Genomic DNA, 13,253 nt, shown 5'->3' with positions numbered 1-13,253 from the left:
CTTCAGCACAATGGTAACCCTAAAAATTTAGACATACCAGAAAACCTTTTAAATTCCAAAATAGTAGAACATCAATCACTAACAGATCTCCACCTATATTAATATTGAGAAAACCACATGAAATAACACTTAATTTTAACATTTACTCTGCTTTAACAGTCAGAAGCAAAGCATGCTGGGAACTATAAATCTGCTATAACTCATTCTGTGAATGTGTGTGTATATGTATGTGTGTACATACATTCACATTTATTTGGGAACATGTATGTGCAATATATGTGCACAATAAAGGATAAAACTTTATGAATATTACATGTAATGCTATTTTTGTCTTAATTTTGAAATATTTTATATGTATCAATATATAGCCATACATGGTCAATGCATATATTGCAGTATATTGAAAAATATAAGCACTAGTAGGAAATGTATTATGTAATATATCACATTATATTTTGCAGTATATTCCCATATATTTTTGTTCGGTACAGCTGGAAACACTGTGTGCTTAACTCCACAAAAGGAAGAAACTGCACTAAAACCTTATATGGTTAGTGAAGTAGATTTGCGACCTGTGCTGGAAGACAACATTTTCAGTGAATAGCAACTTGTGGTGTGTTTCTCACAAACTTATTGGGTGGCTTTGACTTATATAGTACAGGACATACACACTACTTTTTAGTGTGTTTTGGGGGATTGGTCAGCCCTAGTTCTTAATTTTTTTTTTTTTTTTTTTTTTATATATTAAAAAAAAAAAGCAGGCTGGATGTCCTACTAAAAAGCATCTTTCATGTTCCCTGATCATGAAAAATCATACAGGTTTCCAACGTCAGTAGAGTGAATCATTGACTTAATTTCCTTTTTTGTGAATTGTTCTTTTAATGTTGGGCTCTGCAGGATGACATTAACCTCATATTCATCCTTTTGAACAGAATCAGCACATCCGAAGGTCCTTACTGTAAGTGATGTGATGGGGATTGTGCCCACTGCACCCTTGAGTAAACCAGAAACAAGTAAGTGACAGAGAATTTGCTCCACAGATTGTATCAAGAGAATTTTTTTGCACATTTGATTAGTATAACTTAAGATCAAAGATGAGGATGTATTTTATCGCCCTATGAATGCTTCAAATCTTGCCAGAAAACCGAGATCTAGTAAACCTTAAATTTGTCCTTTTTAACAGAATCAACAGAACAGAAAATTCTTAATACCAGCGAAATGATTGGGTCGATGTCTACTGCACCCTTGAGTAAACCAGAAATTAGTAAGTGACAGAATAGAAGAATACAATGAATAGAATATAACATAGAAATCAGTGAGAATACTGTATTTTGATAGACCTTGCCCTGTACATAGTTCAGAGTTTGATAAGTATAAATGCATTATGATTACTGTGAACTATGATCTCTGCAGGATTTAGTTAACCTCAGATTTATTTTGAACAGAATCAGCAGAACAGAAGGTTATTATTCCAAGTGAAGTGATGGGGAGTGGGCCTTCTGCTCCCTTAAGTAAACCAGAAATTAGTAAGTAACACAGAGTATTTTCTCTGTAATATATAAGCAAGAAGATTTTTAATCCAATATAATATAATGGGCACAGCACAGCTTTTGTAATTGGAATCGGTTTGTATAAAACAAACAAACACAGATGTAATTCATTCTTAGTGTATTCCCCGTTGATTATTTTGATGGCCCTTTAGAGTTTATAGTTTAAATACGAATGCATTATTGTTGGCTGAAAACAATGAGCTCTGTGAGATCTAATTAATTCATATTGGTGATTTTGAGCAGAAACGGCAGAACAGAAGGTTCTTGCTCCGAGTGAAGTAATGGGGATGGTGTCCTCTGCATCTTTAAGTAAACCAGAAATAAGTAAGTGATGCAGACGATTAACCCTATAGTCTACTGTATATTAGAAAAAAGTATTTTTAGTTATAGTATAGCATAATATGTAAAACTTGATATTTTCTGTGATTCCGAACCGCAAACAAACAGCACATGCATCAGCATAAATGAATTAATGTTTTTAATTTACTTGTTTGTGAGATTCTCAGACGAGTATTCTAGTTGAATTTTTGGAGAACATCTTATTTAAATCATACATGGAAGCAGCATTGTGGGTGCTTTGGGATTAAAAAAAATCATGGCATTAGAGGTTTCTTGTCAGTCTTAAATGTTAAAACATTAAGATCAACAATGAAATGTCGGCATATATAATATTCTTTGTACTGATTGTTTAAAAGATGAAATAACAACAGTTAAACTTGTGAATTTACAAGTCAGAAAAGCTGAGAAAACTGCATGTTAAAGGGAGTTTTGTAGTGTTGGAGTATTGGAGAATCTGTACTGTATTTATTCATTCTGTTCTGTTATGATGGAGGCATTTGGTATAGCAAAGCAATGAGATCATTGTCTTATAAGTTGGTAATAGGGAACCCCTTTTCATTCAGGGCAGTTTGACTTTCAACATAAATGCATCTAAAAAAAATAATAAACTAACCTAAATTATATTTAACTACACATCATTTGACTTGATAACCCACTAACAAAGTGCAATACTTACTTTGAAGGAAAACAATGGCTGTTTCACATAAAAGGCATGTTTACTCTGTAGGGGTTATGAAGCAGACATTTGTAAGATGGCCCCAGCACAGGCACAGTTAATGAGACTGACATCACACTAATTATCTGCAGATGGCGAGTGTACATTATATAAATCAAATGAACTAGAAACGACAGTATATGTGCTTCAAAGAGCTTTTGCAGACAGGGTTACTTTTTTTTCTCGTGGTACTTTGGTACAATAACCAGGTAATTCAAACAACAGTGCTGATAATACTAAAGTGAATGCACTTAGAAACTTCAGTCATATTTTGAGCCAAAGATATTTACAGAGGTCATACTGTCTAATCTGTAAATAGAGGACTGTATGTGTTTTGGTGGCCTTTGCAACACAACAAAGGTTTAACATTACAATTTGAAATCAAGTTTTGATTTTAAAATGACACACGGTTTGCATTTTCTTGATTTTGCTAATAATTTGCTAATCCCTTTAAATGAGCTATAACAATCACCTAATATTTACAGATTACATGTTCATTTTACTTACAACACTAACTGTCTTTGTCTTTCCTTTCATGATAAACCCTCTTTGTTTGTCTCTGTGTTTGCATGTTTCAGTTAACAATTTTATGGACCCATGCTCACTTGACTTTGACACTGGACTGCAATGCAAAGATTACCAAGCTAAGTGGTACTTTGACAGAAAGAACGGATTCTGTACACAGTTCTGGTATGGAGGTTGTGGAGGAAATGACAATAGGTTTGAGACTGAGGCTGATTGCCTCAAACGCTGCATAAAGACAGGTATGTGCGCCCTTTGACCCCTTGACCTGAACACTGCAGCAGTCGATTTGTCATGTTATCTCTATTTCGGAGAGATTTCATGACTGAACAATGAAATTATGAATGAATAAAATCAGACTATAAAAGCAGAGTTTACAGGTTGCAGTACTCATGTCAAGGTCTTAAACTCTTAAATCCCAAAATAGGATTATTGGAACAAACTATAGCTTCAAAATTGTCAGTTAGATGATTTAATCTAAAGCATTTACAGCACACTAAATGCAGTGCCTTTCTCAGCGGTGCAATGATGTGTATCATTGTATGAATCACACAGTAACTCTCCAGCACACAAGTATAACTGTTGTATTAGTAGCCTAGAGACTTTCCCTCGTCATGCACTCTTAAAAGGAAGTACAATCAAATGAAAGACTGAATGAAGAAATTTCTCTTACTTCCACAGTGGCTGAGCATAAAGCAAGTGACGAGCAGGTCAAAGCTGTTCTCCCCCCAGCACCAGCTCCAGGTCAGTCCACTGTTTACAATAACCTCTAGAACCCTTTTCAAGAGTGATGAAGTGTTCAAATTCTGTTATAGGACCACTTTATTAAAAATGTACTGTACTGGGAGTAAGACATTTGCAATTCAGGAGAGATCTGATCTGATTATTTGTATTAATCTCTGTCGCATGTACACTGGTTTACACAAGAAACAGGATTCATGGGTAATAATGTGCAAAATATGGCCCATGTGAAGGTTAAGAACTGCCTTCTTGCCAAAGACCTTTGAAAATGTTAAGATGTTACTTGTTATGTAACTCACTTTCCTTAATGAACAATACTTTACCACATACCACTTTTTGATGACCTCCAGGAAAGAATTACGCTTAAATCATAGTGTAAATGTTGAATCAAGTGAACTGAAAAGTCTCTATAGCTATAGCGAATTTTGGGGCAAAATACAATGTTGCAAGAAAAATACCAGTGTCCACAGAGGACAAACTTTGAAGCCATCTAGTTAACGAAACAAACCTGCCATTTTTTCAAAACCTCACTGAAGATCCAGTATATTTGAAAAGCTTTTGCAAAGAATTAGATGTTGAATATATTCTGTCATTTTTCTCATCCTCACTACGCTCTCTAACAGGTGCCCTGCACTCCAGTGTGGATATCTGCAAGCTACCAAAAGAAGAAGGCTCCTGTGCTAAATTTGTGCTTAAATGGCATTATGACCCGCTTAGTGGAACCTGTACTCGCTTCTGGTACGGAGGTTGTGGAGGGAACCAGAATCGCTTTGATACACAAGATGAGTGTGAGAAGGCCTGTGGAAAAGCGGGTGAGATTACTTCTAAAATTTGCATGTCAAAGTGATATTAGTAAAAAGACTGATTAAGGCATTACTTAAACATTATTTGTTTTTAACAGCACCTGTTCAACAAGGGATCATTGCTGCAGTTAAAACATAGGAACTAATGAAGACTGTAAGCTAACCGCTGACAACACTCAGAGGATATCGCACCAAAAAATAGAAGCTTCACCACAGCCAAGATGCCTGCACTGGACCCTGCCAGAGGATTTGATCCAAAGAAAACCTTGAAGTAGTATTTTCCATATAAGAAAAAAAAAAAGCAGAACAAGCTTCTTTGTTTCGTGCTGGTGCTACAATCAGTTTCTTTAATATTTTTATTGTTTTATTTTTAATGTGTGTATGGGTTTGAATGAAACCCAGTGTAAATGTCCAGGGCAAAATAGCTTTTTTTTTTTTTTTTGAAAGAATGTTCTGTTTTAATCACGTGGTTTGTTTTTGGAAATATCTTGATGAAAACATATCAATAAATCTTTGTAGTTATGAGACAGGTTCATGACAGTTTAGTTCAATATAGTAAATTCTGCTCCTAAATTACTTCAGTCCCCTTATCGGGCTTTTTTTTTTTTTTTTTTTTTTTTTTTTTTACTGCTTGGAAGGAAGAATCTTAATTGCTCTTTCTGGTCATACCGCTGGAGATCTCCACTGACTCCACTGAATCTCCAAGCAAATGCTATGTTAATGTTTGTAAATTAGGCAATTATAAAATGAACCATCTGAAATCAATGTAATGTTTTTTTTTAAATAACTATGGATTTTTGGAATCATTGCCTTACACACAAGTTTTGATTTCAAAAGGCAATTAGAATGTACTTTTCAAGCTTTATTTTTTGGGAGGGATGGTGTTTTTTTTTTAACTTTGTATTTCACTTGGAAATGGGAAGATATAAATAAATTAGTCTTTATATAAAACTTTGATTTTGATTCGTCCTTTCTTTTTTTTACATTTTGTAATGCATTAGAAGCTTAAAATTGATTTTACTCCTACTAGGCTGCTGTGAGTCATGCTGAGAAGAATATCCTTTTTATGACTCATTCAATCCAAGTACTGCTAAGAGAACAAGAAATTAAATGGACAGATGTGACCTTTACTTGCTCAAGGGAGGGCACAGTGTTTAATGCAGTATGCATTAGCAGCTTATATTTCATAGTTCCATGAACAAGATTGTCTCCTTCATTTAACCTGCATGCTTCCACAACTTGATATATGGTTCAGACTTTGAAAAATAAAATAAAATGAATCAACTCTTTTACAGTGCAGGAAGCTGAGTGTATATCAAAAAGAGGTAAGCTTCTGATTTCCTCTGTTGCACCAAGGCCGTAATTTCCTCTCTCTCCTGTGAACAGTTGTAATTTTTTTATCACGATGGAAATTACCCCAAATCAAGATTGTTTGGGGAGGACAGGCAGCTTCATCAACAGACGTTTTATAAATCAAAGTTTGTTATCTCCAGTTGCCATAGGACTTGAGAAACATTTCTCTGTGAACTCTATGTGACCCACTTTAGAAGTTCTGAATTTAAAAATACAGCATGCTTTCAAAGGTGCACTTCCTTATTAAACATCTGAAACCAGTTCCAGTCATTTATATTCACAAAAATAATTTATATTCACAAAATAAGGTTATTGGGTAAATTGCTTAAAATGGGAAAGTGTATAATCTCCATCAACAGTTGAGGTGATGACGCATGAATTATTATCCGTTCTTCCATTCTTAAACTGTGCGTCATTCGACACGTTTTATATCACCATATAAACACTTTACACAGCGTCTCTGTCTGATTTGTTATGCACATGTGTTGCATTTTTCTCTGCCAGTCTGTTTGTAAATCCATCACAGCAGCATATACGCATTATGTTCAATCCCGAACAATCTGCACGTGGCCTTGTGGGCTTTGCAGCAGTCCCTCTGGCCCCTTTCCCATGCTGAGAACTGTATAAGAAATGCATCAGTGCTTTTCAATAGGTTTCCTGCAGAGTTGAATGCCAGTTTTTTTTTTTTTTTTTTTTGTTGCTTTCATCACTGTTGTATTTTACCATTTTTATATTGGGATTTTTTTTTATTTTTTTTTAAATACTGATTTTATGCAATAATCCAATGTGATGGAAAGATGTCATTCTGCACTACATCAGTGTTTCTGTTGCTCTCACTAATGAACGTTTTAGTACTATGATCCTGTTTAGTTCTTTTTCTTATAACAGAAGTAATTCTTTCTTGTGTATTACACAGAATCAATGCACAATGCACTGTTGATAGTGCTAGATGTAAAGGTTTTCTAGCCTTCTCCTGCATCTCTGAAGCTCAAACAGTAAAGCATGGTGCTAGCAATGCCAACAAGAGAAATTTACTATTAATAGGGCTGAAACAAACTGTCACAGCCATACCAAACAGAATTCACAATACTCAGAATTTTCTGGTATATATTGAATCCAACATATGAATACAGTACAGGGGCAGACTGGCCATCTGGAGCACCAGGGTTTTTCCTGGTGGGCCACTGGACAATGTGGGCCAGCCTATTGCTACATAAATATATAAAGAAGGAATAATACATTAACCGTGCATCTGAATCTGTAACCATTCAAAGAAAACATTCACACATACAATATTTTTCTAATACTGACCTTTCAAAATGTAATTTCTGATACTGGATTTTTTTTGTATCAAAAGACTTAAATTCATCTCTCAACCAACATCACCAAGCATCAGGAAAGGAGTTCAAAAAAGGAGTGGAAAAAGAAGGGAAGAATTCATGTGTACACAAAGGGGCTACAGCAGTAGATATAGTGTTAAGTAGTTATGACACTCTGAATGTCAACAAAACTGGGATTACAAAATGTCAGTGTGGTTCAGATGTCCGTGTAAGTAATAGAGTATGCATTTTGTTCTTCTGGTTCTTTAAAATTAAATTCAGATGAGAAGTTCAAGCTCCTTTGCTCTGTGACTTTGTGCTTTGAGTTTATCCCAGGCTCATCCATGACTCATTGTAGTGGCATTTTGGCTTTCCACGGGTGCAATAAATACAAAAACCAACTATATATTTCAAATCATAAAAGGCTCACCATAAATCCAATTAATCTGCAATCTGTGTCACATGAGAAAACTGTCTCCATTTGTCTGATCATGGTGGCCAAGCATTTCATGGCACTGACACCGTATCTGTCTCCATCGTCACTGGCAACTTTGTAGTGTAATTTGACTCGTCTGCAATTTGTTATGCATTTTTGCTTAGAGTTTGGTGTGAACTAGCAATGAAACAGCCAGGAAAACAATCATCAAACAAAAAATCAATTTGTACTCTATGTTCAGAAGATTCAAGATTCAATTATATAGTTACTTGTTCTTGATGACATTTTTTTTAACTTATTGTTTATTGCTATAAATTGTAGCGGGTAAATTGTATTTACCCAAATGTCCAAAATTTGGGTAAATACAAGCGTTTGACAAGCGACATAAAGGTTGAAGTGAGCAAAAAAAATAAATTATTGAATACAGTTAAGTGTCTTACCTCATTTCCTTTCCCTCTGAATCTGAATAAAAATAGTCTTTGATCATAAATATGTTAAACAGATGTTTGAATGCAAAAAATGACAGCAGAAAGACAAATTCAACTAATTAAACTGTACTAAACATTACTTCACGAGTGTACAAACATTATTATGTATATGAAGCCAATAAACAATACATTTTTGCTGTTTTGAAGAGAATAAACTGAGCATTTAGGCTCCTGTGGCATACTGCTGTATCTTTCTGAGAAATATGCTGTCAGAAAAGTATAATATTTACAGCTAGGTTGTTTTAAAAATAATTTCATAATATTTTAAAAATTAAAAATATATTTAAAAAAGAATGAGCAATAATAACAGTGATGCCTTAGCCACACCAATAATTATTTTGCTTTTTTACACAGCGTGGCATAATTGTCCATTTATTTATTGAACAGCGTCATGATGTCCACCCCAGTATAACCAAAATTGCAATCCCCTTTGGACTTCTACTGCCAGAACACTGATTAGCCCTCAACCCACAGACATCCCCCTGCTCCAGATGAAAGATGGGAAAAGGCTTTTTCCACTGACTAGTAACATCCTGATGCTTCTCATCTGCCTCCGTTTTGGGTCTGGAAAAAAATAAGCAAGTCAGCCAGCAATGAGACACCATATGCTCACATTCTCTGGTCCAACATGACCTGGGAAAAGGTGAAGCAGGCCAGACTGATTTCCCCAAAGATATCTGTATTTTTGACATGAAAGTATGGACTTTTCTGGTTAAATATTGTGAAATATCCACTTTCTTGTGCTACTGATTATTCTAAATGACCCACTCTATCTCAATGATTGCAATGGAAAAGCAGCAAGGAAATGATTGGAACTAATTGTGATGAGAATTTTGGCTGCTATGGCTGCGTGGTTAGTACATCTGCCTTTCCATATTCTGACAGACTTCAGCTTCTAGGGAGCATTATGTAACTTTTTGGCTTGTACATGTTAAGGTTTGAAGCCCATGGAAAAATTACTCTAAACTTTGTGGAGTAGTGGCAGTTTGGAATAACAAGAACTTTCTCATCGATGTATAATGTGTTGAAAATGAGATGTCTCATTATTCTCATTAGTTTTTCTTCGCTATCACCCAGCACTCTGCTTAACAATAAATACTGCTAAATAATAGTACTCACAGGGACAGACTGTCCATGACTTTGTAGACCTTTACATTTTATCTAAAAAAAAAAGTGCATATTAGGATCTTAAAGGGTTAGTTCACCCAAAAATGAAAATTCTGTCATTAATTACTCACCCTCATGTCGTTCCACACCCGTAAGACCTTTGTTCATCTTCGGAACACAAATTAAGATATTTTTCATAAAATCTGATGGCTCAGTGAGGCCTGCATTGCCAGCAAGACAATTAACACTTTCAACGCCCAGAAAGCTACTAAAGATGTAGGCTATTTATTCTAATAAACAGTTCATGTGACTACAGTGGTTCAACCTTAAAGCGACCAGAATAGTTTTTGTGTGCCAAAAAAGCAAAATAACAACTTTATTCAACAATATCTAGTGATGGACAATTTCAAAACACAGCTTCATGAAGCTTCAAAGTTTTACGAATCTTTTTTTTCGAACCAGTGGTTCAGAGTGTGTATCAAACTGCCAAAGTCATGTGATTTCAGTAAACAAGGCTTCGTTACATCATAAGTGTTTCAAAATTTCAATGGTTCACCACTGGGGGGCGTGACTTTGGCAGTTTGATACATGCTCCGAACCACTGATTCGAAACAAAAGATTCGTAAAGCTTCGAAGCTTCATGAAGCAGTGTTTTGAAATCGCCCATCACTAGATATTATTGAATAAAGTCGTTTTTTGTTTTTTTTTGGCACACAAAAAGTGTTCTCGTCACTTCATAACATTAAGGTTGAACCACTGTAGTCACATGAACTGTTTTAAATACATCTTTAGTAGCTTTCTGGGCATTGAAAGTGTTAATTGTCTTGCTGGCAATGCAGGCCTCACTGAGCCATCGGATTTCATCAAAAATATCTTAATTTGTGTTCCGAAGATGAACGAAGGTCTTACGGGTGTGGAACGACATGAGGGTGAGGCAACATGCAAGTACAATTTTATCTTCTTCTTCTTTTTGACTGCAATTTTATGACCTCCATTATTACAAGTATAAAACTACACAAAAAACTATTTACAATGTATTGTAGGCCTAAAAAGAAAGTTGTAATGCTTAAAGACTGTAATACACTATTTACAGGGTATAATAACTGCATGGGTCCCTGGAAATGGCTGGGATATTTGAGTTTCCTGTTGGGTGGGCTTCAGGTCAACTGCCCAGGCAGCGGAGTTGATAATTACACCACTGTGTCCATGCAACTCGCCATCACAAAAGCAAACCGTATGAACCATTGGGATCACCCAGACAGCTGAACAATTTTAACAAACATAGAATGTAGAAGACAGAAGTCATTAAATTAAGAATTGGATATAATCTTGGATGACAACTAAACCACTGCACAAAGAAAAAAAAATGACAATAGATGTCTGTAGAAAGAAGATAAATCTTTTTCTTTTCTTATCTAAGATCAAAATGCTGGAACTAAATAAATGCACAATGACTTGAAGCCAAACAAAAAGCAGCTGCAGTTTGTTTGACTGTCATAAAAGGATTGTTTTATAATCCATGTGAGCTCAACTCACCACAGAGGAGAACCTAAAATGTTTGCTATGGAAGTAAGTTTTGTATTTGGATGCCACCTTCATGTGTGGTGCGCTGGTGTTCATGTTGGTCTGACCGCTTCCGTAGTTTACATACAGAGACATAATGACAAAGCAATGTTATCCACCTCTGACTTTTCCTGGACTAACAAGGCATGTGAAATACACAAAGATCAACTAAATTAGGGAATTCCATATGGGGCAAATTAAATGAGTCACTCTTTAAACTGTGTGAGGTTGTAAGCACTGCACATTCTTTAATCACAAGCGTCCCCTCCCCTGAACCATTGGCAACAATTAACTGTAAAAGAAAAAAAAAAACTTAAAAGATCTTATAGTTTAGTTTTACACATCAATTAGTCAGAACAAACAACTTCTTCAGAATATTTTGCTATTTTAAAACACTATTTCTCTGTCTCACACACACACACACACTGTTTTAATACTTCATAGCTTGGAAAAAAGGCTTATGACTCATCCACCCACATGGAAACATTTTCCCTTCACATGTGGCAGGACTTTTATTTATTTAAATTCAATAAATATATTACTTGCTGTTTTGACAAATAACCTTTCTTCCTCAATGGTTCATAACACTCTCTGTCCATAAACAGAATGACGGTACTGTTGATCTGGACGATGGAGTTCAAATTTGAAGGATGGCAACACTTACAGTGCTGAATTGAAATTCTAAACAGATGGAGACAATGTGCAGTATTACAATGAGACAAAGAATGTGTAGTATTACAAAGAGACAAAGAAATCATTTTAAGAAGTAATGTAGTTTTTTGCAGCAACAGCAGTAATGCTTAACCATTGCCTACGGATTCATTTCCAGACTTTCATATTGCTACCATGTTGTTGAGAGACAAATCTATGATGACGAAATCTCTTCAAAAAGGACTGCATGAAAGAGCTGGGTGGAAGAGGAGGATTTGAAATCTGCTCACCTTTACTGCACGTCACCTCTGTGGCATGCAGCATGATGGGATACAGACATAACCCTTAACCCTTGGAAAAAGTGAACTCATTAGGAATGGCCAATAGCACTTTATGAACATCTGTCTAAGAAGAGGTAAGATCTGGTTTTGTAAACATACCTCAGGGGTGCTTGTTTTATTAAGACACTAGGCCTAAGCAAAGAAAAACACCATCATATTAATGTTGATTTATCATTTGTCAAGTACAAAAAAAAAAACAAGCAAAAAAAAAAAACACCAACTTTCAAAGTTTAGGAATGGATAACAGTTTCATTTGGCCTTGCAATAGTACTTAACAAATGGCTGAGCAGTTTTACACACGCACCCCAGCTGCTCCAGTAAAGCCTGTCTGTGACCCCAGACCGCTCCTGATGTCAAAGACTTCAGTTCAGCTGGTCTGCATTTATTACTGTTTGAAGTAGTATAAGGTCAATAATGATCTCAGATCAGGAAACATGTCCATTGAAGTTTTTTGTCACTTGATCGAACAGCCAAAAAAAGAAGAAGAAGAAAAAAAAAAAAGATTTATTATAGAAAAATAAAATACATGATAAATAGGCTGGTTCAAATATACATATACAGTTGCAAGAAAAAGTATGTGAACCACTTGCAGAATCTGTGAAAATGTGCAAAATTTTAACAAAATAAGAGAGATCATACAAAATGCATGTTATTTTTTATTTAGTACTGTCCTGAGTAAGATATTTTACATAAAAGATGTTTACATATAATCCATAAGACAAAAAAATAGCTGTATTTATTAAAATGACCCAGTTCAAAAGTTTGTGAACCATCGATTCTTAATACTGTGTGTGGTTACCTGGATGATCTACGACTGTTTTTTTGTTTTGTGACGGTTGTTCATGAGTCCCTTGTTTGTTCTGAGCAGTTAAACTGAGCTCTGTTCTTCAGAAAAATTCTCCAGGTCCCAAAAATTCTTCAGTTTTCCACCATCTTTTGCATATTTGAACCCTTTAGAACAGTGACTGAATGATTTTGAGATCCGTCTTTTCACATGGAGGACAACTGAGGGACTCAAACACAACTATTAAAAAAGGTTCAAACATTCACTGATGCTTCAGAAGGAAACACGATGCATTAAGAGTAACATGAGTCTAATAATGCATCATGTTTTTTTCTGGAGCATCAGTGAATGTTTGAACCTTTTTTAAAAGTTGTGTTTGAGTCCCTCAGTTGTCCTCCATGTGAAAAGACGGATCTCAAAATCATTCAGTCACTGCTGTAAAGGGTTCAAATATGCAAAAAATGCTGGAAAACTGAATAATCTGCAGGACCTGGAGGATTTTTCTGAAGAACAGAGCTCAGTTTAACTGCTCAAAACAAAC

General features: G+C 35.3%; 1 protein-coding gene across 1 annotated transcript in view; it reads left to right on the top strand.

The window, feature by feature from the left end:
- Positions 1–5,621, top strand: part of col6a3 (collagen, type VI, alpha 3) — a 74,036-nt gene extending 68,415 nt beyond the window's left edge. The window contains exons 68-75 of the mRNA XM_051905466.1: positions 933–1,013; positions 1,184–1,264; positions 1,446–1,526; positions 1,794–1,874; positions 3,183–3,368; positions 3,808–3,870; positions 4,491–4,679; positions 4,769–5,621. Of these exons, the coding sequence (XP_051761426.1) occupies positions 933–1,013; positions 1,184–1,264; positions 1,446–1,526; positions 1,794–1,874; positions 3,183–3,368; positions 3,808–3,870; positions 4,491–4,679; positions 4,769–4,809 (803 nt within the window). The 3' untranslated portion in view covers positions 4,810–5,621. The remainder of the gene's footprint in view (positions 1–932; positions 1,014–1,183; positions 1,265–1,445; positions 1,527–1,793; positions 1,875–3,182; positions 3,369–3,807; positions 3,871–4,490; positions 4,680–4,768) is intronic.
- Positions 5,622–13,253: the final 7,632 nt, after the last annotated feature.

This window comes from Ctenopharyngodon idella, chromosome 9, assembly GCF_019924925.1.
Source record: "Ctenopharyngodon idella isolate HZGC_01 chromosome 9, HZGC01, whole genome shotgun sequence".
Classification (NCBI taxonomy): domain Eukaryota; kingdom Metazoa; phylum Chordata; class Actinopteri; order Cypriniformes; family Xenocyprididae; genus Ctenopharyngodon; species Ctenopharyngodon idella.
The sequence above is the reverse complement of the archived record's forward strand: the minus strand, read 5'-3'. Positions and strand labels throughout refer to the sequence as shown.